The sequence below is a fragment of the Nyctibius grandis genome, chromosome 8, assembly GCF_013368605.1.
Source record: "Nyctibius grandis isolate bNycGra1 chromosome 8, bNycGra1.pri, whole genome shotgun sequence".
NCBI classification, from domain to species: domain Eukaryota; kingdom Metazoa; phylum Chordata; class Aves; order Nyctibiiformes; family Nyctibiidae; genus Nyctibius; species Nyctibius grandis.
Window position 1 is genome coordinate 47,358,560 of NC_090665.1, and position 27,781 is coordinate 47,386,340.

The window sequence follows — 27,781 nt, forward strand, 5'->3', positions numbered from 1 at the left end:
AAGGTAACACAGAGGAACTGACACAATGCCCTGCAAACAATTACTGATGTTTTTTTTTTTTCCATGCAAAAACATTTTTATTAATTAAAACCTCCCAAAGCTTGGGTGCACACAGGTTTAACCACACACTGGAACAGGATAATGAAAAAGAGAAGAAACTGTTTTATAACAACTCTTCCTGTACACCATTAAATACCAAAACCTAAACTAAACTGTTGACCTAAAAAGCCAGTTACTGGAGCCATGTGTTTTCACCCTGTGGGCTTGAAGCTGATACCTTTATAGAGCGTGTCTTGGGTTGGCTTTAGAGGAAGCATCATCGTAGATGACAAACATGTCCCTAAGCGTGGCAGCCACAGAGAGGGAAACTTGTTTGTTAGCTGCTTAAACTCAGCACAATCCCCTGCACAACAGAGCGTCCTCTATCTTCTGAGCACAATCATCATTAGAAAAAAGTTGTACATTTTTAGGCAGGCTGTTGCAAAACTCGATGTGTTCATTTAAATCATGTTCTCTGGTTTTTGGGGGATGATGGATTGGTTAAATGAGTGTGTGCCCACACACCCCCCAGCCCCCCCTGGCAGGAAGCAGCCAGTTCCCACTGGAGGGATCTAAAGTTCATCTTTTAACATGGTTTTGTCTCACCCACTTCTTGGAGGGAGGGTTATAGTAGTGTGGTGTTTTTTTTTAAAAAAAAACACCAAGGCAGCATAATTATTATGTATTTGCAGTAAGAACATACAGCAAATAGAGTCACACAGAAATGACAGTTTACTTTCCATGCAGCAGCAACCTTAAATCAGCATTTTGTCCCCACGCTTGCATAAGCCCCCCGTGATGTATTATTTACATTGAGATTATCTGGTTGTGCACATTGTTAAGTTTAAATAGATGCCAGAAATATTATCTAGATGTGCACCTGCCTAGCGCAACGAGCCATCCCCAACTGGTATTTGCTGGGGAGATAGGTTTACAGCCATTTCTTCTCTCCTTTTAAGTACAGTCAAGCAGATGTAGAACTTTGGGTTGATGGGGAATGCATTTTTCACATAATGCCTGTGTGGAGATAAGGAATGACTAAAATAAATAGCAATTAGACAACAGCATCATCACTCGTGCTCTGGGCAGAATTGTATGTCTGTCCTAGGGCCAGTGCTAGCCTCAGTGCATAAAAAACAGACAGACATACGTCCTAAGGCAGAATGTGAGTTTACTTCAAGCTAATAAGCCCGTGTAAGACTTACTTAAACTGGTTATTGCACCATAGAATGGTCACCCTCTGCGTTCTGTAGGCCTTGACCTGGAAATTATGCTGAGTGGAGCAAATGAGCTGCTAACCAGGCTGCCAGCTCTGCTCTCCTGCGCTGGTTTCCATCCCCTGATTACTCTGTTCCCATCCTGTGGTGTGGGCCTACATACGGGATCACTCTGCAACTGGTTTGCAATTAAGTTCCTCAGTCCTGATTATCCTACGTGTACGTGGCAGCCGTAGAAGCCACGCAGCAGACCAGGGGGCTCCTTACCTCAGTCAAGGAGCGACTTCAGGAACGCGGAGCTACTGGCAGTCTGAACGTACTCTGTGGAGGAGGAAAATCAGCTTTGATAAACAGAACAGTGGTGTTATTACATAATTCATGAAAATCCCCACACAAATACGAGTGAAATAAGTTACTACAGTGGTTAACAGAACCCCTTCATCCAGTTACTGTCTGAACAGTAATTTAGGGGATTGTCTTAATTACTTGTGAGTGTATGCAAACATGCTACCTCATTACCCATGATGACAGCAGAACAGAATGTGTTACGAGTATTAGACGCTTGTCCTTCTTTTTTGTTATTAATAATAAAAGAATAAATAAAAATCCATAAGGACCACATCAGCAGATTCAGCAGAATACAATCAAGGATTGCAGGAGAGGAACAACCATCCCGAGTCCTCTGAGGGGACAGCAAAAAGAGAGGCAACCACACCTGAGCCCTGTACTCAAGGAAGGCAGGGCCAAGGTGAAGGGCTGAGCAGATGGCTGGAAGAAGTAGAGGAAAAGTAGGAGAACATAGGAGGAAGGATCTGGAAGCAGGTGCCTCTGAGTGCCAGGAGTGCTGAACGGCTTTCTGCAGCAGATGACTAGCTCTGGTCTCAGTACCCTTGGTGTCTGCTGATGGTTCGTGCTGCATTTTGATTCCACCACCACAAAAGGGTGAAGAGAGAATTCAGAATTATATTAATACCAAGAACAACAAACAGATATTTACAGTGGCTTATAGCTGAAAAGACTCCTACTGTGAGGAAACTGCATATAAACCCAGATGGAGAGAGGCATCAAAGCCACCGAAGACATGGGTGGTGGTGGGAAGGTGCTCCTCAATTCTCCTCATGTGGCATGCTGCGATTCCTTAGGTGTCACACGCTTCCTGGATGTGATGTGACGCAGAAGACCTGCCTGTGGCTCTGACGTGAAGTGTCAGTGATGTCACCTGGAGCTGGCCCAGACCAAGCCTGAAATTCTGCCCTAAGCTAGGTCTCCTAAGGTTAATCCATAAAAAAAGGCATCCAGCTCAGCTTTGCCTCAGGTACAACTTGACAAGTGAGAGAAAAAGACAGATTTAATTACAAGTTGGTTTCTTTGTACTAACTGAACTACCTAATTCGGTCTTTATGAACCGTCTAATCACTGACTGTGGCGTTCTGACTACGCAGTACTGAAAGAACCCCCACATGCCAAGATCTGCATTTCACTCTGAGAAGCTGCCCAGACTCATACAGAACGTCATTAACATCATTAACTCAGCTTTCTTTTCAAACATACAGAATCACAGAATCAACCAGGTTGGAAGAGCCCTCAGGGATCATCGAGTCCAACCATTGCCCTGACACCACCATGGCAACTAGACCAGGGCACTAAGTGCCATGTCCAGTCTTTTCTTAAAGACATCCAGAGCTGGTGACTCCACATATTCCATGATAGCACCTTTTGACAAAAGCCTCATTTATAGCAATATTTATATTAATGGCATTAAGATTTAGATAGTCAAGTAATCAAATAGTATGATTTACTACTCATATGCTCCAAAAACTTAGAATGCTGCTTGTAGCAGTTTAAGCTTTTTTTTTTTGGTGTTTGAGCTGATGAAGATGAGTTGTTCTTAAAAAAACCCAACAAAACAGACCAAAAAAACCCCAACATCCCTTCTCTCTCTTGATATGTTTTAGGGTTGCACAGGGTAAGGCAGCAGCTGGAGAGTCACCACAACCCTCTCCCCTGCACGGGTGCCCTTTGCCATGGTGCCTCCTGGCCCCGGCCTCCAAAAGCATTAAAAGGGCAGAATCTTCCCAAGTTTCTTTCCCCCGCCTCCTTCCACCACCATTCCTTCCCAAGTTTGACTGCTCTAAAACATTCACAGATCTAAAAAGCAGAGAGAAAAAAAATGTTCACCTGTCAGGTGATATAAAACCAATCTTCTCCTAAATGTGCCAGAATAATTTTTCTCCACCTCACCCACAGTTAAAACCTTCAGTCTATTCATTACTGTCTTTTTATAGTATTTTTATTTAATAAAACCTATTAAGACTACCATACAAATCTCTTTACTTATGCTTTTATCTTTTAACTGATCAATTTTTATATTGCTGACATCCCTTCTTCACCATTCGCTCATTTAAAAATTCATAGTATATGAGCTATGTCTCGGGAGAAAACGTCTATAAAATTTGTTACAGCTGGCAAATGTGTATGAGTCAGTGATAGCACATGACTAAATGCTTCACAGAAAATAAAATTTGTTTCTGTAGTAAGCAGAACTGTTTAAATGTTATTTATTTTTATGTTTCAAAGAAAATATATTGTGAAGTGCTGCATTGATTTAATACGCAACAATGTCTGTGTACACGCTGTACAAGGAAAATTTATGAAACCTTTGCACAACTCCTTTAATTGAATTTTCCAAATCTCTCACCACACACAAATAATCAATATCTTCTGCAGAGAAAACCAGTCAGAATTATTGCAGTCTTTCTTTTCAATTTTGTTGTCATCAGCACATACAGAGCACCTGGATATTTGTAATGTCTGGATAGCAAGTTATTTACACCTCTTAAACATATAATTGCTACTAAGTGAGTCCAAACTAATGTTTCTTTTCTTTTTTATTTAAAATAATTATATTCATGGGAGAAAGCAGTATTTATTCTCATGTAGTTGCTACATGTAGCTGTTGAAAGAACTACAATTCTTGTTAATTTTTCATTAAGCCTAATACTCTGAAGTCTAGATCCACTGGAATTAAAAATTAATAGCTATTGCGTCTGTAAAAAGGTACATAGGAAAAGAGAGTAGAAACACAAGTGTGAAATTCATGAATAAATGTGGCTGATGCCTGAATATAAAATGCAGGTTGACAGTTCTATATGTACATACGTCCGAGGCCTATAGTCATACGTCTCATGTGCATTTCTGTATCTGCCACAAAAGGTAATAGCTTAATATTTCATATACATAGCAGAGGGTGTTAAATCATTGCAGAGGTTTGTGATTTGCCCCCTTCCTTCCATCCCAAAACTGCTCATGCCAGTGACCTCAGACCCAGACACTTGCAATCCCAGTTAGGATACAACACACCCCTGCTCTAGGTGCACTTTGGGGCAATCTCACTGTTAGTTTCATGGAATCACAGACTGGTTTGGGTTAAAGGACCTTAAAGATCATCTAGTTCCAACCCCCCTGCCACAGGCAGGGACACCTTCCACCAGACCAGGTTGCTCCAAGCCCCATCCAACCTGGCCTTGAACACTGCCAGGGAAGGGTAAATGCAGGAGGGCAGAACTTTTCTCTGGGTCTGTGCACGAGAGATTCAAATAAGACTGAAATAACTTATGAGTTATTCAAAATAACTTATGAGGAAACAAAACAGAGGAGTTGCACGCAGTTCTTGCGTGCACACACACACACACGTTCAGCATTGACGCAGTCTTAATTCGGTTTTGCTTAATGCAGTCCCATTTACAAGTGTTCACACTGAGCTATAACTCAAAAACATGACTGAGATGAAGTCTCCCTAAGTTCCTACGGGTTCTCTGCCCGGTGGTCAAGGCAGGTGCATTACAGACCTTGGGCGTACAGGCTGTCTGGTACCAGTCTGACTGAACTGGAGTGCAACTGAATACCAGGCTTTAGAGCGTATTTTCAGACCTTCAGAAAATATTAATTCTTAATCCACTTTCTGTCTTAGTTTCACAGCCTGAGTAGGCCAAGAGGGCAACTCGTGTCTTGGCTGGATGCAGGACTTAAGTGAAAGAGCACTGATGACCACCACCTCCCTTCCAAACACTATGAAGGGACATCAACTCAGAGCAGATGTTTCTGATGTGTGGCAAAACACCAAACCTGGCCTTTAGTGTTCAGAACTGAAGTTAGCACATCATTCGCAAACACAAGTTCTAAGTCTCCATCTGGTAACAATCTATTTGAAAAAAAGTCCTTCAGCATCATCTCTGTGGCTTTTAGGGATGATGTACACCACAAAAAGGCTGCTGGGGAGACCTTGTTAAACTTTTGCTGGAAAGCAGCCTAGGATTTAACTGAGAGGACCTTGGTAGAATTAAGGAACTGTTGTTTGTGTCAGCATGAGCAGCTTTTTCCAAAGAGATTAGAAACGTGGAAGAACTGAACCTCAGCAAAGCCTCTGTCACGAACACCTAGAAGGGCTTGCACGAACTAGAGCACATGGTTCATCCTTACAGCCAGCTCATGTGTCGGTTCACAGAATCACAGAATCAACCAGGTTGGAAGAGCCCTCTGGGATCATCGAGTCCAACCATTGCCCTGACACCACCATGGCAACTAGACCATGGCACTAAGTGCCATGTCCAGTCTTTTCTTAAACCCCTCCAGAGATGGTGACTCCACCACCTCCCTGGGCAGCCCCTTCCAATGGCTAATGACCCTTGCTGAGAAGAAATTCTTCCTAATGTCCAACCTGAACCTCCCCGGTAAAGCTTGAGGCTGTGTCCTCTTGTCCTATCGCCAGTTGCCTGGGAGAAGAGGCCGACTCCCACTTCACTACAACCTCCCTTCAGGTAGTTGTAGACGGCAAGTTCTTAAGGGAGAGGCCTACAGATTTGTTAGATAAAAAGGCTGTTCCCAATACTGAGGTCCAACCTCTGCATCCATCTCACCACTTCCCTGAACAGTGAGTGTTTGCTATAAGCAAAGGCAACCATGCTATGTGTATTCCCCTTTTCCCCAGAAGACCCCAAAGGAGGAGGAGGAGGAGGAAGGATAGGTGGGAGACAGACACCTAAGTATGTCCAAAGGACAACAAATGTATTCTACTTCATTGGAGAATGAGGTAGAAACATGTTGTAAACCAGACTTACCCTCACTCACAGCAACCCACGAGCAGCCCAGACCCAAGCTATTTAGTTGCTTGTACACAGAGACCCAGTACAAAGTCCAGACTCAAACTGACCCGAATTGGGATGAACTGTGGAATATTGTATTCTTACCATTTTAGCTGTTTGGAGGAGAAACTCTGCTTATCAAGGAGGCATCTATATTGTGCAGCGTTTCTGAAATGGGATTTTATGTTTCACCATACATACAGTCTTCAAAAAATTGGACTGGCGAGTGGGAACTTGGTGTTACTTGGTCCCTAATCTCTCCAGCTTTGCTTTCATTCGTAATTTCAAGTGGTGTTTAATGAAAATCCATCTTGTTAACCCTGCTCTAGTCTCTTGGAAAGCCACCACTACTGTTGCAGAGTGCAAACTTCAGTCACTCGTATTAAAAACAATACGAAAGTTAGGAACGTTTAGAACTGAACTTAACAGGGGTGATCCTTTTTGCCCATGGGCTTGGCAGGATGAACAACACAGAAAAGAAAGTATTTTTTTATTTCATTACAAGATACAGTCTGAAAATAGTTTTCCTTAACACTGCAAGTATTTGATCTTCTATAACATTTTTGTTTCTTACTTGCACAGCAGAGTTAAGGATGTGATTTATGTCAGTATTTTTCTTTTAGGGAAGCAAAGTATTAGTACAATTTGTAACAACCAGCTTAAGCAGCTTTCCTGCTTAGAATGTTATCTTCACTCCTTGAAACTCTGAACCTATTAAACTTCCCTTTAAAATATGCATATCACAACCTACACATTTATTCTCAGCGCACATAAAGCATGTTTTGGACTGCAACATACCAACTAGATTTCATCTCTTGGCAGCTGCTTTACAGTTTGCTTACATTCTGTTCAAAAACATTTTGTTTACTGTAAATGCTAGTCATGGGCAAACAATGCTGGCATTTTTTATGCTGGTCACACAAGATGATATACTGAGTTGGACATAATGCTGCCCATTGAGCGAGGAATGTTTTGTATTAAGTTGTTTTAAGTAGAGGTTGTTTATGTAAAGTAAATAAATTTCATGCCTCACCATGTGATGATAATGTGACATTCCAGCTGTATCAAGCCACACAAGAGTCATAAGTTTTAAGTCTTGAGCATAACTAATTAAAAATAATTATGAAAAACCACATCCAAAAGTAAAAGGCAAAGCAAAACATCTCTGAATGCTTCCCTTTTATCCCATGCTTCTTTGCCTCTCCTACTACTGTATTTTCAAGACTGCAAAATTGAATTTATTCTTTACTGAAGCAAAATTGACATTGAAACTTCATCAAAATTGGTCAACTTAAACTCATAATTCTATTTTCCATCCTACTTTCACAAAACATCTCATTTGTCATCTAACAAGGCTGAATATGTTCTTAGCGTTAGGGGTGAGTTTGTAGAGCAAAGAGGGAACTATAGATGTACATCCTGGTGACCATTAAAGAGCAGCGCACAAAGGAAGCAATGACTGTTGAAGTCTGCAATGGCCCAGAGCGTTCACGGTTAGCAGTGCCCAACAGGGGCTGTGATGGTTGGAACAGAAGGACATCGGGGGTTGTAAATCACAAATAGCAGATTGCACAAATGAGCCAAATTCCTAAAAAGTGATGTCGCTCCTTTTCATTCTGCGGTAATCTGCTGGAGCTGAGGGAACAGACTGGACATGGCACTTAGTGCCATGGTCTAGTTGCCATGGTGGTGTCAGGGCAATGGCTGGACTCGATGATCCCAGAGGGCTCTTCCAACCTGATTGATTCTGTGATTCTGTGAAACTTAAGTTTGATCATTTTTCTTTCCTTTAAGGAATTCCCCACAGCAGAAAGAACTTAGGCCTGTGGAAGAGCAGATACCACCAAAATCCAAGGGGCTGCTTGAGATATGAAGCAGTCCTGTTGGCTGGGGCAGCTGGCAGACAGAGCAGTAGAGATACCATCACCGATTTTGATTCTGGTTTTGCTCTACTTTAAGACCTATGAGGAACGGCTGAGGGAGCTGGGGGTGTTTAGCCTGGAGAAGAGGAGGCTCAGAGGTGACCTTACTGCAGTCTACAACTACCTGAAGGGAGGTTGTAGTGGAGTGGGAGTCGGCCTCTTCTCCTAGGCAACTAGCGATAGGACAAGAGGACACAGCCTCAAGCTTGGCCAGGGGAGGTTCAGGTTGGACATTAGGAAGCATTTCTTCTCAGCAAGGGTCATTAGCCATTGGAATGGGCTGCCCAGGGAGGTGGGGGAGTCACCATCTCTGGAGGGGTTTAAGAAAAGACTGGACATGGCACTTAGTGCCCTGGTCTAGTTGCCATGGTGGTGTCAGGGCAATGGTTGGACTCGATGATCCCAGAGGGCTCTTCCAACCTGATTGATTCTGTGATTCTGTGATTCTGAAGATAGAATGCATGAAGACAACAGAAATACCAGAGGTAAACTTTGTTGGTTTTACTGGGTATGAGAGAAAAAAAATAAATCTTGTGTGTATCCCCCCGCCACCTCCCCAGCTAGACAGGGCACTAAAGTGGCCGTGTGGGCCGCACTATATTAAACGCCACCAACTTCAAATATTTTCACAGCACTAGTTATGAAGAAACCTAATAGGCAGGATTTCACAGTCCCCTGGAGTGTGCTAAATACCTCACAATACATACAAGGTGAAAAAGGTTTTGCTGCAAAGACTGGATGCTGCTTGGCTTATACACTGAAAACGCAGGGGGAGGGATAAGAGTGAGGGAGAACAAGGATAACTGGCACACATAAAAGGTACGTAAACTCTTTAGGACCTCACTGCCCTTATTTCTAGACCACGCCTCAAGTGCAAGACAATTGATTTCTTCTCCTTGCACAGTTTTATGCAGAAATACCCAATGCAATGAAAACAGCAAAGATGAAATTTCCATTTGAGTGGTGCAAAAGTTTTCAGAAGAAACACATTTGATTATCATCATTTTCACATACTAAACGTTACCCAACTTCTTTCAAGTGGAAAGAGTTAAAAAAGAATCAGCTAAAAGGAATCATCAAAACATCTGTTACACAGGAGTTATAAAAAGTTTCTTACCTCGGGCAGGAAGTTTTCCATGGTTTCTTTTCAACAGCTTCAGTTCTTGTGCTTGACTCACTAGTCAAATAAATAAATAAATCAAAATTCAATAAACGCTGCCCCAGCAATTTCAAAGAAAACAATACCTACGCCTTCTTTTTCACTTGCAAAGCATTTGTATTTTTCTTCAAGCGATGACAAAAAATCCCCCTTATCTACGTATTGTGGTCAAGAAAATTAACAAAACATTTTCAAAATGAACCGAATTTTGAGAAGCTGTGCTTACAAGTCTCATACCACATTTTGTTCCCATTTTTGTTTTCTAGTGCTGACATGGTGCTTTGTTCCCAATTCAGAGATGGGGGAAAAGATGATTCTGTCCCATTTTGAAAGCAATAAGAAAGAGTGGATGTAAGAGAAAATGACAAAAATAGGTCTAACATCTCATTTGCAACCTTCTCCTGGATACAGCAGTCTCACTGCCCTATCCACAGTGTAGGGTAGTAATGTAAACAGAGAAAGAAATGGTAATTTAAACACCAGTAGTTGCTGGAACTGTTGTGCATAAATTCCACTGCTGGAGCCCGTGCACCTAATGCTTGAGAACAGTCACAGCGCTCTTTGGTAGGAAAAACTCTCTAGCACCTGTAGCTTTACTGTCACAGAATCACAGAATCACAGAATCAATCAGGTTGGAAGAGCCCTCTGGGATCATCGAGTCCAACCATTGCCCTGACACCACCATGGCAACTAGACCAGGGCACTAAGTGCCATGTCCAGTCTTTTCTCAAACCCCTCCAGAGATGGTGACTCCACCACCTCCCTGGGCAGCCCCTTCCAATGGCTAATGACCCTTGCTGAGAAGAAATGCTTCCTAATGTCCAACCTGAACCTCCACAACCTGAACCTGTCCACCTGTTTCCAACTGTGGACAAAGCAGCAGTCCCAGTCACCCTAGGTTTTGCTCTCCTATAGCTAGTTCCAGTGCTTTTACACTCTGCAGTAAACAGAGCAAGCAGACAGGTTGTGGAATAATGTGTACCAGCAAAACATCACATTTGCTGCAGGTTAAGAAACTGTTTTTTCTTCTTTGAATGCTTTTTCAAAGACTGGACTCAGGGACTATGTATATGCATATATTATGCATATTTCTTGGTCAGCTGGAAACTAGATTATCAGAGGTTGGTATGAAAAGTCTCCAAGAACAATGTCATATATGTGAACCTTTGAGGAGAAGTAGTGGCAGGTAAATGCAGTCTTAGACACACACCTGTACCACAAACATGCCGTGTGGGTACAGATAAAAGGTGTTGCTATTGTGAAAACAAACTGTTCTGAGGCATAAAGATTAGGGCCTCTTGGGTGCCTACAGCTACCTTTCACTGCTTTTAACTCTTAAAGGAATGACCTGGCAAGTGAGATCTTCATTTCTTCTCCCTGAAAGCCAACAGATTTTTTTCCCTGCTATTATCCATAACGCAAGTTTTTTGCATTAGAATATTTCCCCATCACATACTCCCCTTCTAGTTGCAGAGGCAGTTGGGAAAAGAAGTATGAACGCACTTTTTGCTGCCAAGGTCCCAAGAACCTCCAACTTGGAGTAAAGATAAAAAGTTTCCTAGGAATGGACACATACAAATGAAAATCTTTGGCTTTCTGGGTTCCTTTGGAAAAGTATTACAGATGTGCCATCTGTAAAGTGCCCTTATCCCAACACAATAAGCATCTGGTATGTCCATCATTTAAAGACACATGAATAACAATTTTTAAAGCCTGGAAACCTATATTCAGCCTAATCCTCCTAACAGGCAAACAAACAAAACAACTTCCTTGCAAAAAGAGAAGCAAAGCAATGCAATCAAAGTGCAAACGTTTAGCCTAATCACTAGCTAACTGCCCACTAAGTATCTAACTGTTTACACAAGAAAAGGTGTTGCTCTTGCAAGATTTTCCTCCCCATCTGTGCCTGTGAGTTAGAAGAGTGGGCCGGTGGGGCTGCCTTTCTTTTATGTCCCCGGTTGGATGCACAAGGACATTTAAGGTGCATCTGTCCTGACCAAAAGAACTCACACATCAGAGTCCTGGGGTATAACACTCCGTTATAACACAGAGTGGGGTATGATGCCAGGAAACGCTTGGATTTGATCATTGTTAAATTGTTATAAAGGGGATAAATATTATTGAAAATCCTCCTTACTCAGCACTTGCGTTTTCTGCACTTCAGCACTCAAGATGCAAGACGAGTCTGCGACACCAATAATGTTTTCAAGCTCTCTACTGCCCTCCAAAGCCTGGAAAAAAGACATCATTAAAGGCGTTAAATCTCATTCCCAAACTACCTACTTAGACGTCCACAACTTACTAAAAACATCTGAAAGAAAGAACTTTTGGACACTTTTCATCTGCTCTAAATCACGTATGGGACTCCACCTCACAGAAAGTCAACGGGACTAAAAAGTTTCAGGGTGTAAGGACATACACTACTTTTGAAAATGGCATTCAGGTGCCTTTGAAAGAGTAACTTAAAAATCTCCTGTTATTTCCGCTTCATTCGTAAGTCTTCAGCTGTTTAAACAGATTAACACTTGATCCCCAGAAAAGCAATCTTGGCACAGGCACAAGCTTGCTAGAATATGTTAGCAAAATGGAAATCTACAAGCAGCTAAGATGCTGTTGAACACACTCCTCAGCATTTCATGGTAGATCTAAAGATGTATACAATCAATCCTACGAAAAATAGAAAGGATTTGTCAATGGAGCTTTCTAAATAAACATTTCAATTAAAATATTTTAAATTAGTATCAGTCTTTTTTTTGTAAATAAAACATTTACGCAAGTAAAATAAATCAATACAATAATTTGAGTACACTGAATTATTTCTCAGATATTGATATACAGCAACCAACTTTGCGCTAGATTTATTCAGGAAACAAAATGTGAATAAAACAGAAAAGTTATTTGCATTTTAGCATGTATTAGACTATGAAATGATGATACATTAGTGGTAAATGAGTACAATCACTTCAACACAAAGGGATACTTAATCTTCAAAGACTAAAAAACTATGCAGTAATAATTCATACTTCAAGTTATGAACAATAGTTGATAACTACTTCATGTGCTTTTATTCAAGTATAAAATGAGGAGTGATACAAATTAAAAATAGTGTGCTTGGAAAAGCAACTCTTCTAGTTTGAAAAAAAAAATTCTACTAAGTTCTGTCTGGTTTTTTTTTTTACATTTTCTGGATTTCCACGTCAAACCTGCCTGGTTTCAAGCATTTTATTTGCTTCCCTGTTTCTTAAAACTCAAATGTTGCATATAAGATTTCCATTTTTATTTCAAATCCTATATTAAAAGTTGATTAAAAAAATAAATTAGTCTAAATCAGACCTTTAGGCTTGTCAGACTGGCTCGTTGTTTCAGAATTCTAACCAATGAACTTTTCACTTTGGACTGCAATTCCACGAACCTGCATAAAAAGTTAAAATAAAACAATTTTAATTAGCCACATCACCACTTGCTGAAAATCAGTGTTTACAACATTTCCCTGAGTTTCTTCACATTGTAAGCAGGATGGATCTAGGTAAGCTGTGAACACATGGGCTATGCAATCCTGCAATGAATGTTCAGGCTCTTTTCTCTTTGAACCATTGAAACCTGCAAATCAAATGAAGACAACAGAGAAAGAATCTATTTACTGCTTCCTCCCACAGAGGGAGAATCACCCTTATAAGAAACACCAAATTCAGAAACAGAACTACAGTATGAGAAAAATATATTCCTGTTGTATTTTAGCATGGGAACAGAAGGCTACGCAGAAAAGAAAATGCTAATGTCAGTGTATTGTACAATATATTTTCCACCTGTAAAAACAAAGTGTATGGAAGTTCACATAAATATCACTGTGTAGGTGTTAGTTTATAAGTGTGTTTTACTGACATGTCACTAACTGCTAGTCTTCTAAAATAAGGTAAAGAATGTACACTTTCAGAAGAGTCTGGAAGGCAAAGCATACCTTCTTTTCAGTAGTTTAATTATGATACCTCACTGCGTAGTGCTAGGAGCGTGACTCCTGGCAGTGTCATATGCCCCACAGTTCTATTGCAAACCCTGCATGAAACTGTACCTATAACTTAAGCCTGCCATTCAGTGCCTTTGAATAACCAGTCCTGTGGAATTAGAAGTATTAAAAAATAATCACTGTTAATGTAATTCTGTATGAAATATTAATATTTCATAAGCAAAAATCACGGCACTGCACCCAGGACGCGCTGAATCCACTTACGCATCCTCCTTAGTTTGAGGCTGCCCTCTTCTGGGTAATCTGCTTTCTGAACCGTTCTGCTCAGTTCCATGTCCTAGGAGGTTCACAAGGAAGAAAAGAAACAATAAAGATGAAAATAAGATATTGAGTATTTGAAGTACATTAAAAAGGTGTTAGTATGAATCCTGACTGTTCAAAGATCTTTTAGGAAGAGAAAAAAACCCCAAAACTCACCTACGAAGCAGGACAGATTCCCTTGTAATGAAACACTGTAATTTACTCCTTCGTAATTTGACCTCTCATCAATTCACATTACATTTATATTTGTGGAAACCTTGGGAGTATAGTATTAATAACTGGAAGTTAGTACAATTCTGACATATAGTTACTGTGTTCTACCCAGAAGCTTTTTATCTTCACATCTTATCTTTTTATCAGTCACATCTGAACAGCAGAAATGATTTCTGTTTAGTTGTGGCTGAAGACATCATATAACATGGAGTTTTTGTAACTTTCACCTTAAGAATTTCCCCCCTCAACAGTATCAGTCTCCCATTTTCTACTGCAATGCAAGAGCTCCCTTTTTTGGACACAGTTCTGTTCTCCTGTACAATGGATTTCTTCTGGACCTGATACTCATTAAAGACAAAATGATGGAGGTGTATGCGTACATATGAAGGGGGAGAGGCATAATATGCATTAATTTTTATTTTCTGATAGTTTTCTCCTTAAACAATGAGATCGTTAGTGCATTTGATAATTAGTGACTCAGAATTGCATACCAGTGATTCAGCTTTAGAGCTCACGGTACTTGCAGCCATTTAGACTATACTCATCTACCCAATACCCAAGAAAGATCTTTTTTTTCTGGTGCCAAAGAAGTTCACAAGGTGTTTTAAATTAGTTCTTAGCTACTGTCCCCCCAACAGATACATACACATTCTTACAAAGGCTTTGTATTAAACAGCTGTTATTGTAAGGTGAAATTCACCTTTATGTGAAAGATTTGGAGGAAACTACAACAGGTCTTTACCATGGCCTTAACAAATGCACTGATCCTAGAACAGACCCTCTGGAACGAGGTGCTTTTCATGTTTCACTGTAATACATCTCCTTTCTGACATCAGACTAAAAAAGAGAGACCACACTAAGCATGAAACACATTGATTTCATCTTGCTAGATTTAAATTATTACACACAAGTATCAGCACTCAAGGATAAATTAACTTTTAATTTTAATATTTTGTAAAACATTTAGAAATACCTCAGAATGACAAGGTGCTATGAAAGTTTAAGCTGTTCCACTAAAAGTTAAGACCCCAAAAGATTTCATTTTAAATCTAAGTACTTGTAGAACTTGCACTTAAATCAGTCATCACTTATCAAACAGGTACTACTTTTAGACCAGTACTAGGGAATGGCAGAACCTTGGATTGATGTGAATAAAAATAAATCAATTTAAAATAAATCTCAAAAATATGTTAGACACCAATGATAAGAAACTAGTGAAGATTTAGCATTCTGTTATTTTAGAAACTTATGTCATAAATGGGTTGTGAGATTTTGGGTAGTTAGGCAATATATGAATTACCAGGCAGCCCAATGGGACATCCATTGGACAACATCATAAAGACACACTATCTTATAATTGAGTTGGTTCATGTCTTCTCAAATAAATGTTACTTTTGAACAATCTTAGCATTCTGTAGGTATTTAGTCTTTTTTGAGGCACTCCTCCACACTGTTATTCAAAAGAAAGTCATGTTCATAAGACAAGTAATTTCCATCTGTCTCCCCAGTGAGAGCTACTTTGTGTTCTTCACACAATGCAAAATAAGTTTTCATAGCTAATGGCATTAATTTTGTAATAATTTTAATTCTGTTGTTTTCTTACATATTGGACACAGAAAAATAGAATATAGATTACACTCTAACACCTCACTTACAGGTGATATGCGTAATCTTTTAAAACACTACAACACTTAAAATAAAAGTGTCTTTTCAGCAGGAGAAAAGAAATTGGGGGTTTAAAAGGATAACCTGAAACCTGTGATATAAGACAAGTCTTATATACCACCATCTTGCAGCTATATGAACAGGAAAAAAAAAGATGGCTAGTACTACATTACTGAATAATTATCCATCTAAATGTCAGCTAAGATCATGTGATCAGTCTTTTTATAGGCAAAAAGAATGTTCCCCTATGTCCATACTTAATATCAGTGTGGAAATACAGTACGTGTTCACCTTTCCCATTGACATCCTAATATACAGGCATTTTAATACAAGGCATTTTGCCCCCTTTTCTCTTTCACCTAAGAGATAAGGCATGTAATGCAAATGTGGAGATGCTGAAAAAGTTTTAAAACTTGTAGTAGATTCAAACGTTAGTGTATTATAATATGTTGTGTCACCAGAAAGGCATTGACTAAAACCAAAGAGGTCATTAAAGCAGGTAATTACAAACATGTAGGGATATTCAAGAGAACATATCTAAACAGCCATAGCATTTTTTTCATTTCATCCAGGAATTACCATCAAATCCTGAGACTAGTATAGGAGTTAATACATGCAAAGACAAAATTTCCTTCTTACTGATGAAAGCAGAGACTGCCAAATAAATATGACCTGGAAATATTTTCAAAATACCTTTCTCTCTGTAGAAAAATAGAGTAGATAAATTCACCTGTCAGAGACATAAATTCCCTAACAAACTAAGTCCGAATGCTGCTCACTGGAAGAGTAACTTTTCACAGTAAGAAGGTTGGAAAACAGTGGGGTTAGATTGCTATCTAACTTGGTTTAAACTCCATGGAGAAAATTCAACATATAACCAGGGATATCTGTGGGAATACTTCAGACAACCTCGTTGAAGAGGAAAATAATCCCAAAGAGAAACTGTTTATAGTCTTTGAAGAGTGCAGGGGTCAATACTTTAAAGGGCTGATTAAATGTCACTAAAGATTTCTGGAGGTGAACTAAGTGGGAGTGTGGAGATACTCACTGTGCCAAATAATAATCTTTTTAGGAATCAAGAAGCCATTAGTTTTGAGAGGAGGAATTGTTCACGAGACAGGACAGGCACTGTGGCAAGGATGCTTTGGTCTGGTAGACAGAGGCTTACTCCCACCATCCCAAACTGGGAAGTACATAAACCAGGCCTTTCATTGCAAATCTTAATGCAGTTCTCAAAAGCCACAAAAATAAACATGCATCAACTGCATATATCTTAAATTTTGTGAAGACAAGGCTGTTCTAAAATACAAGTCCTTTCAAGATACCAGGTTTGCACAACTAGTTGAGACATGCTATCCCTCACGGAAAGGATGGGGAGAAATTAGTCTAATTCCTCCTCCAAAGGCTTCTTGGAATGTCAATAGTTGAAACAATCATTTTTTGTACTAGTTTGAGAGGAAAATGCCCAATCCAAAAGCACAGCACTGGAGGAAAAGCAGCTATGCTGGAGAGAACTGGAATGAGCAGAGAACTTGGTAGGAAAGTTGTAAATCTTCAGACTGGCAGTGAGCGCTCACGAAAAACTCGACTGTGCTAAAACTGTTTGACAAACAGGTAACGAGGACACAAAGCTGGGTCCTAATGAAGACTGGCAGCACCATAACGAATTAGGATATAGCTGCTTCTGTTTAGTTTCCTAGCATGACTTGAAAAAAAAATAAGGAAAAGGGATGTAATGCTCACAGACTGTAGTATTTTCAGCTTGAAGGCTTCCAGTAATTTTCATTTTTAGTTCAGCCAGTTTTTACAGAATCCCAAAATTTCACTATTACCTTCCTTTAAAACAAAAAAAAAAATCCCTTTTTTCCTGGAGGAAAAATCCACTTCTGCAAATCCATCATGAGAGCATATGGTGCAATAGCTAGCGCAAAAATCTGCAGACATCTAGATAAATTTCAAACAGTGCTTATTCTATCCTGCTCAGAATATTTCTACTCATCATAATTCATGAATGTTAGTGAGGCCTCAATTACTGCACATAAATTCCAAAATATATGGGGCATAAAAAGCTCTTTAACCCAACAAAAAGGCATAACAAGAACTGATGGCTGAAAATTAAAGCCAGACAAATTCCAAATCAGACAGAAGAATATTTTTTTTTTAATAGCAAATGTAATTGAACAAGGAACTTGCTAACAAGAAGTCTTCAAATCAAGACTTAACCATCTTTCTAGGAGTGGTACTGCAAGGAAATAAAAGCTCTTGGGCTCTATGTGGGAAAGACAACAAGAAAGTCTCTTTGTATTTTTTTTAAATAGAAAAAAGTCACACCAGGTGATCTAATGGTTCCTTAACACTTTAAAATAACACAACCTATACAGCCATAAAAGCAGGTTAGTCTACTGAAAATGTACTTCTTGAGCAGTCATAGTGTGTCAGCATCAAAAACTGTGACTGTGTAACTAAGTGGACATATATCCTAAAGTGAACTGGAAATAATATAATTATTAAAAGGCATATTTTCTGAGAGCTAATGACATTCAGTGCTATGTTAGATTAGTTAAAAATTTGCAAAAGCAAACCAGGACTTCTTTGCAATAATCTGAAGTAGCACACAGCAACCTCACAACATCTCCCCGTATAATCCAAAGAAGAACAAAAGTCACTGTCAGTAGAACATACCAGTTCTGCTGATGAAAGCTGGGATTTAGAAAGCAAGCAAACAAAGGACATTGCTACCATAAACATGTCTAGCCAGTGAAATTAATGGAATTATTGACAAAAATGCCAGTGCAGGGGTTTTTTTTGCTATGCCAAAGTCAAACATTTTAATATTGATCAGCAAAATTTGTTTCATAAACAAGTTGTTCCACAAAAGCCCCCAAAGATTTATACCGAAAAGATTCAAGCTTTAAAAATCAACATCAGTTTTTCCAAAAGAGATTAAAATTCTTTAAGAGAAAAAAGAAATAAAACATACCACATGAGACATAAGTTACTAAATCAAGCCAATCACCAGAAAGTGTTGCAGTAAGACAGAGAGAATGTTCAACTAACCGTTTGATGGGCGATTTCTGAGGTTTTGTGCATTACGACTCGTGGGAGATGAAAACGGACTCATTCGGCGTGTTCCTGTTGTCGGTGAGTAAGAGCTTAGATTTTTCTTTTTGGTCTTCACAGGTGTTGCATCAGATGGCTAAAATGGAGCAAAAGACAAAGACTCTAGATGAATATTGGCTAAAGATCAAGAAGTACCTATGTCCATCTAAACCTACAACAGTTGTAAACTTCCTTCTGCAAACTAAATACATGCTGGCACCACCTCTCCTATCAGTGGAGTCACATATTGCATCCCAAACGAGGCAAAGCCTCTCTGAACATTTACTATCTAGATTTTTCTAAATAATTCCTAACTTTCTGTACTCCCATTTATGGAAAGCCCATGTTATATGTTGTGGTGGGTTGATCTTTGCTGGCTGCCAGGTGCCCACCAAGCCACTCTATCACTCCCCACCTCATTAACATTAGTTTTACTCAAGAAAATAAAAAGCCCTTCAAACACTAACCTCACAATTTTCATAAACGAGAAGTATGTCGTTTGCAGACATTTAGGCATTCTGGCATGAACATTTGGGGGTTGGTTGTTTGTTTTCCTTTTCAAAAGCTATAAAAAACTGGTATTATTTTCCTATGGTATTGAGAATTTAGGACACATGAACTATAAGCAAGTATTTTTAGATTCTAATTCTATCAAAAGATAGCTATTTCTAATGATTTTCTAAACAAGTGTTAATTAAAAAAAAAACACAAGCGAGTCCCTTAAATCCAAATTTTTGTCTCTGGCTTAGCATTTCAATATGTCTAATGATACAAAAGGAGCTATTTAATGATGTTAAAGGAATTGTGCAGAGGAGTTTTCAGAAGAACTAGTCTGCCATTCTGAAATACTAACTGGGATTATCTGGGACATGGTTCACTCTCTGGATTGGATGCTGAATTGCAGCTCTGAGAAACTGGGATTTCACTGCACTACTAATATACAGAAGAAAAAAACAAACCAAAACCACACTTTGTTTGCACATAAAGGGCTTCTGCTCTAGCAACAACTTGATTCCAACTAAGAAGTCTGTCAGCTTTAAATAACACCATCATTGACTGTCAAAAAGGAGACATACACAGAAACAGAACACAGAGACAGGCACTGAATTTCATACAGTATTTCTTCATTGGAAGCTTTGTTGTACATGATTACTTTTAATCTCTTTAAGTTCCATTTATTATTCCATTTATTAATATTAGAAAAAGTATAATAGGTAACCATATGATACTGTTTCAATACCGTGAACGAAATACAAGGTGAGGATCTGGGGTTTATATTCCTTAAAGAATGGCACAGTACTTAAGCCAAGTCAGGGAAAAAGATATTAAATAAAATAATCAGACAACCTGATATTTGCACTTTGGTAACTGACATTTCCACTGCAATTTCAAATTAATAACTCATTTATTCCTTTTTCATACTTAATCATATGTCATCCTATTTTGCCAGAATAAGACCCTCATGCTACTCCTTTTTAAACTAAATTAAACAAAGGGCATACAAATCTTCCAATCCAGTAAGGAACTGATACAGAATGGAAAGACAACTCTGAGAAGGTCTGAAGCTCGTAGGTTTAAGGTCTCACAAATATCCCCTGGAAAATGTAACTAAAATTTAACTAAAAATAGCAATTTTAGATTTCAAACGGAGTGTACAGGAGGAAAAAGCAGTATTTTTAAGGCCAATAATGAGGATCAGCAGGTAATGTGTGTGAAGGCCACAAGTCGTATCAGGATGTAAGTCATATCAGATCACAAAGCTGATACAAAGGTGACTTAAAGCCTCTACAGCCCAGCAGGAATCCAGGACCTGGGAAAAGGCTACATTTCATTACTGAGTAAATTAATGATGAACAACTGTAACATTTACATAATTAATCTTAAATTGTTGAGGTGTTATAAGGAAACTGCTTCTAAAACGTATACATTTACAGAGGCAATAAATACAAAACTATGAATACGAGTTGTACCTGGAGTATAATGGACAATTATGTAACCCTCAGAAGTTTTCTTCTCAATTCCAGACAGTTAGCAGTTGATTTAAATGTCCTGAAGCACAATACTCCTATTTTTCACACCTACATAGGCACGCATACTCTTGTTATCTGTATGAATGAGTGTTTTTATTACAGCTTCTACTACCTTCTTGACTTTACCAAAATTTCAGGATGAGTTCTAGAAGTTAATGTGTCGTATAAAAGGCAAGTCTCCATTATTGGCTTTCAGTTTTCCACACTGCAATATTATTAAATTCCTCTTGATTATATAAAAGTATAAAGAATGTTCAATATCCCCTCTAAAAAGAATACAGCATATTCTTATACCCCTTTCCTGTTCTTCGCTACTGAACTCCTATTAAAATATCCTGATCTTTTAATCTCCTTCATTTGAAGGCATTTCTTGTGCCACTTGTACCACAGCCTATGTTCACACTAATTTTCTTTCACAGAATGACACAGGTTCAAAGTATAATTTCAGCAATTATACTTTAAAATAGAGTGACAGTACATTCAGTTCTAATTCAGGTGAAGACAAAATACTGATTTATGCAATGGCATTATACTTCCAGTGTTGCTTGCTATTCTAGTTCTGATATATCACACTGTAATTTTACACAAAGCTGCAGTTTTGATGTTTTTCTTCTCCTACTCTGCCTTGAGTGGTTACCCTTAATTTAGAACCTAACAGTGTTAGCATTGGTCATCAGTGATATGACTTACACCTTATTTCAAAAGATTTAATTTGCTGCCCACTTACGTAGCTTTCTTATAGCTCCTGGATATTACTCTGTCTTGTTTTAGTCTTGAATACCCTAAATAATTTCACATCAGCCATTTATACTCTTTTTGCAGTCTATCAGTATTTAAACAATACCTGATGGAAATCTTCAGTCTGTTGTCACTAATATTTTGCCACATTCAAGCAGGTTAAAGAAATGTTTCAAATCATCTTTAAATGAAATATTAATTACAGCCAAGTATCAATGCCACTTTAGGCATTTAAATGTCATCATGTCTCTTTTGTAACAGGGAGAATCTCCAGTTTGCTTGGAGGATATCAAATATATAAAGCAGGATATTTTTCCTGCTTGAACAGCAATCACCTCAGCCACCATATTTCTGGTTATGAACTAAGACTCCTAAGCTACTAGACAGACTAAGCTACCTGGAAAAATTTAATGTAGCACTTAAAAGGCCAGTATTTATTTGGCAGTAAGAATTTATCTTCCAGGGAGAGTCTTTGTCCAGTTATGCAATTTTTAAATGACACCACACTAACATTACAAAATCTAAAAAATACTCCTTGCTGATGGGGTTAGTTCAGGCGTGCTTTGGGCAGTCTGACCAGCAGGTGGAACGAGGGTCTCCTGAATAACAGGAAAGAAATCAAGGGATGTGGCAGAGCTGAAAGAGATACACACCCAAACCGTGTGTGTTCATTACCTTACATTCCTCTGTACCTTCTAGAACATTATTTAATTATGGTATACTTTAAATCTGTTAAAACACATATCTATTAGAGGCATCGTATGAACTAAAAACCATCGTGTAAACCCACATTGCTGAGATTCCAGTAAAAGTTTTCATCATTCAGACGGGCTTTTGTTAAGCTTTTTGCTGCACAAGAACCTGACTGCAGGCAGCCATCAAGTAACTCTCTTTTTATCTCATGGGGAAGGGGCAGGGAAGGAATAGCTTTAAGGCAGAAAAAGAATTCCATGTAATTTCAGCTGGACCACTCATCTACAAAAACGTTACCACAGCCCAAGAAACAGATGCAAAATTACAGTCACAGCTGCATTCTGAGCAGAACAAGTTGGGTAATGGTACACTAAGCTGCTAATTAAATTGCTAATGATTTTTTTAGTGCCACTGCGGTATTTCACCACCTTTGTTTAAACTAAAAAAAAAAAAAAAATCTAGAAAATTTTTAAAATTGCAAATTTCTGCCTTGCTAAATAGCAGTGAGACCTCCTAATATGTGCTACATATAAACAAATCTCTTCAAAACGACATAGACGTGGTCATTTATTGGGAGCTCATTTGCTGACCAGCTATTTCTCTATAAATACTTTTCCAAAACGTTCCTTCCTTTAAACACTGCCATCCTCACAAGCTCCTCTGTGTTGATGTCTGCAGCAACACCCACTGTTGGTAGGAGCAGATAATAAACTGACATATGCCACGACATGCTGGTACTGGGAGTATACTATAGCTGCATTTACAAAAAATAATAGCAACAGTACAATTTTATTTTTATTGTGATAACTGGTGAAATTTATTGCAGTGTTAGTACTTTATTGTTTCATTATGCCAGATTAGCTGAGGGAGGTAATTATATCATTGACATGAAAATGCCTTTAATGTTTTCATTGCAATTTTGCAGTTTATAATATGCAGATTACAGCATTATCATAATTCCATATTGTTACATGTACAATTACATGGCAGAACATTTGCTTCCAGGATAATGGAGCTAATTTCTAATAAATTATTTCACCAAGGATCTTAACTCATTCCGCTCTTGGGTAAATAGTGATAGCAATAAAAATATGCATATTTCTCCATTATTTTCAAATGATTCATGCAGATGTACATTACTTAAAGCCAGGCAGTTCCATGACAAATGGAATACAATAAATTTTATACTAATATTTTCAGCAGTAATTTTCTGCCTTGTTAAGATTTTTCTAGACAACATCCAATCTGTAACAATATAAATGCAGCTCTAATGAAATGTGTTTATATACATTGTGTGCTTATAGATACATATACACACACACACACATATATATATATATACAGCCCAGATGATTCCATACACCAAAAAATACTTACATTATCTTTTTTAACAGTGTCCAACTTTAATGCTCTCTTAACTCTGCAAGAGAAAAATATGGACAAGTTTTATGGTCATCTAGACACAAAGATTTCTGGTAGTAAGGTCTATAATTGGTAATTTTAAAGATATTTTCCTTTTCCATGTTTCACCTTTTTTTATACTACACAAGAAAACTACTGTCATCCAAAGCAAACACATTAACTGATTAAAATACTGTGTACCAAAAGCGTTGCTTGTTTAGAAGGATAAAGTGTTTGCATAAGAAAATCCAATTCTCCATTTTATACTAGAGATAAAGATCAAGACACTGAAGTGAAATCGCACTGTATATGACTATGAACAATGAAAAAATGCAAAAGCATTATTATTTACATACCTTCTGAGGAAGGGTTGAAATTATTTTGCCATTAGTAGAAATAATATATTAGCCATTTAAAACACAGGTACAGCCAAGGTGAAAAAAGTAGTTCTTCCCATCATTTTAGCTCTTAACATGATTCAGTGCTACCAGACTATGACTTAGCTGGGGAACAGATGCTCTATGTCTTTACAGGTCCCCAAACCATAAGAAACTATTTCCTAGTCTTCTTCACTATCCTGATTCAGGAGCACGCCAAGCTCTCGCTGCAGAATCTGCTCTGCTGAACTGGATGCCCAGCTGTTAATGGCAACGCTAGAAGAGGAGAGCTGAATATTTATAATACTTTATATCGTACAGCTGTCTTCGAAAGAGCAGTCATCAAAATTTTATTGAACGCAGACTAAATGCTCAAAGGAAAGAAAGGTCAACATAAATTAAGACTATTTTTCCCAGAGACAACTGAAACTTTTTAAGCACATTCCTAAATCTTAACAATAGTTTAAAGCATTATATAGAACAACAAGGAAAAAAAATTAAAATCTTTATAAGAACAGTCCCCAAGAAATATATATATTATGTAAAATTAAACAAGATTTAGAAAATACATCATATTTCAAGAACTTAGTTCACAGTTTTCATCTTGAAAAAGAATGTTTTGACTTGTAAGGAATTAAGATGACCTCATTCCAAATATATCCTTTTCACAGTTATGTTACTATTCCAAAACTGTAAAGTATTGTGAAAATAGAATGAAAACACAATAACTCAGGCAACAGTCTTATATGAATACTGTTTTACAACTACCTCTATTACAAAAAGGGGAAGAGAAGTATTCTCCCTTAAAAAAGCCAAGTAAACAGGTAAGATTTAAATTAAAAAAGCATGTGAACTTCTTGCCAAAAGGCAGTCAAAGCTGTAACGGTTTGATAGAATTCTTTACAATGTATTTCTTTTTTAAATAGAAACTCATATTGCTTAAGGACTGCAGACTCCATTACATCTTCCGCCCCAGTGGCAGCAGAGAAACATTATATTTATTAATACATCTGCTCTGAAAGGATGCTCTAGGGGCCAATGCATTTGCATGTTATACTAAGGCATGTTATGATGGAAGTTTTTACGATGGACTTCAGAAGAAGCTGGAAGCCAAAGTAAAGCAGAATCTGGACTCAGCATAGCTGTAGGATGAAGATAAATGAGAAACTACATGAAAATCCCACTAAATTCTAAACATTCAGAAGATTTCTTAGAGAGAAAGTTGTGGACTATGTTCTTTAAAGTCTGCCAAGTACTGTGTACAGCAATGGAGTTGCAGACAGCCCAAATTTCTCTCTGCTGGCCTGCAAAACCCCTGCAAACACCCTGAGCTACAGCAGCCAACAGGCAGCCTCACTCCAGGAAAGCACTTCAAGGTTGGAAGGAGCTGCATGGATACAATTTTGGCTTCAGGAGGTCAGCTTTGCCTCGCTTTTCCCAATCCATCCTACCCGGCAGCCTTTGCTTGTGAGCTTGTTTTTAGTGATTGTCTTTCTGATGCTGTAATGTGAGAAGGTAAATCTCCGGGCAACTGTGATTCACTCAAAATAAGTTAAAATTTGTGCTTAGTCTACACGCAGTCCCTGGCTTGGATGACTGAAACAAAATTCATCCAGACATCTAACATGAAGACCCAGTTGGCCGAAGTGTCTCTCTCAGATCTTTCAAAAGATGAACATGGAAAAAAACCAATACGTGCATCTAGGTGCAAACAAAATTCCTAAAGTATTTTAGGAAACACCATGGAGGAAGAACACCAGCCTTAGTTTGGTTGATCTGTATTATACGGCTGGAAAAGCCTTGCTGTGGCTATGGAGTAGAATCAAATGTCAGAGTGTGAACAAGAAAAGGATAGAAAGATGGGGCATGTGTGATGACAGTACACAACAACTTATTTACCTGAGTTCCCTACCCTTGAATTGGTTCAAAATTCCCTGACAGGGCTTATTTTATTTTCTTTTTGCAGTGCATTTTGAGGCCATTTCAGTTAGCTTCCTCTTAAGTTTCTGCTTTCATTGGGGAAAAAAGAAAATACCTCTATGCAGGTGTTAATCTCTTCTCCCAAGTGATAGGATGAGAGGAAACGGCCTCAAGTTGTGCCAGGGGAGGTTTAGATTGGAGATCAGGAAAAATTTCTTCACCAAAAGGGTTGTCAAGCACTGGAACAGGCTGCCCAGGGAAGTGGTGGAGTTACCATCTCTGGAGGGATTTAAAGGCCGTGTAGATGTGGTGCCGAGGGACATGGGTTAGTGGTGGGCTTGGCAGTGCTGGGTTAACGGTTGGACTGGATGATCTTAAAGGTCCTTTCCAACCAAAACAATTCTATGATTCTATTTACATACTGCTTCGGCTTCAAAACCTGCCAGCAAAAATGTCTTATTAATTGGAAAATCAGAAAGGATACATGATCATTTCCTATGTTCAGCTTACGTGGTAGTCAAACTCAGTGTGCAACCAGCGAGAAACAGACTTAAACACAAAAAAAAAAAATATCAAAACTTGTGTATTGATGTTTCCTTTGTATTACTAGTGTCTGGCACAATTATTTCAGCTCCCAGTGGTCAAGAGAAAGACTGCCAGAAGTCAGAACCTGTGTTAGCTCTAATATAAGTTATCTTTGAAAACATATAAGGAGTTGTAAACTGGGACAATGTCCCAAGCCTACATACAGAATCATAGAACAGTTTGGGTTGGAAGGGACCTTAAAGACCATCTAGTTCCAATCCCCTGCCACGGGCAGGGACACCTTCCACCAGACCAGGTTGCTCCAAGCCCCATCCAACCTGGCCTTGAACACTGACAGGGAGGGGGCAGCCACAGCTTCTCTGGGCAACCTGGGCCAGGGTCACACCACCCTCATGGGAAAGAATTTCTTCCTAATATCTCATCTAAATCTCCCCTCTTTCAGTTTAAAACCATTCCCCCTCATCCTATCACTCCATGCCCTTGTATAAAGTCCTTCTCCTGCTTTCCTGTAGGTCCTTCAGGCACTGGAAGGTGCTAGAAGGTCTTCCCGGAGCCTTTTCTTCTCCACGCTGAACAGCCCCAGCTCTCTCAGCCTGTCTCCATAGCAGAGGGGCTCCAGCCCTCTGAGCATCTTCGTGGCCTCCTCTGGACTCGCTCCAACAGCTCCACGTCCTTCTGATGTTGGGGGCATATAGGCAGCATAAGTCTTATGGCCTCACCTCACTGCTGCTGAAGTTAGCAACTTCCTACACATTTTTATTGTTCTTCAGAAGCCCACGATTAGTAAAGACACACAAGAACAGCATCAGACTTACATGACTGTTGCTTGATAAATTACAAAGAATAGGAGACAGACGAACAGGATTTATTCCCATTGGAGACAATACGAAGAGATACAGCCTGATGGAAAACGGACAGGGAACGTGCCATGCCCTTATCACCACGGGCCTGCAACACCTTCCCGCAGCAGCCTGCAGCCCAAAACCCAGGTGCCAAGCTCAGCCCAACCCACCATGACACGGCTCCTGCCACTCTCCACCTCACAGGCTTTATCCCTGGGCTGTGCAGAGATAAACAAGCTCCCTCTCGGCTGGGGAACAGACACATCCCACACGGGCCCTCGCCCCGCTCCAGGGGCTCCCGGCGCGCCCTCAGGGCCGCCCCGCCGCGGGCGAGAAGAGGCGGAGAGCGGCGCTTACAGCCCAGTTTACCCGTGCCCGGTACCTACGACATTGCAGCGCCCGGAGCCGCTCGCCGCCGCCTTTGCAGATCTCCCGCCTCCCGCCGCCGTGCACCGGCCAAACGCCGCCGGCTGGAAACGGCGCCGAGAGGGCGG

General features: G+C 39.3%; 1 protein-coding gene across 1 annotated transcript; it reads right to left on the reverse strand.

Moving 5' to 3' along the window:
• On the reverse strand, nucleotides 1–27,752 carry ITGB3BP (integrin subunit beta 3 binding protein). The gene is made up of 9 exons (XM_068406195.1): nucleotides 27,674–27,752; nucleotides 23,579–23,621; nucleotides 18,699–18,837; nucleotides 13,707–13,779; nucleotides 12,812–12,890; nucleotides 11,616–11,709; nucleotides 9,437–9,496; nucleotides 1,524–1,577; nucleotides 1–1,056 (listed from the first exon to the last, which is right to left on the reverse strand). Exons 1-8 carry the CDS (start codon nucleotides 27,676–27,678, stop codon nucleotides 1,525–1,527), a joined length of 546 nt encoding a protein of 181 aa, XP_068262296.1. The 5' UTR covers nucleotides 27,679–27,752; the 3' UTR covers nucleotides 1–1,056; nucleotide 1,524.
• Nucleotides 27,753–27,781: the final 29 nt, after the last annotated feature.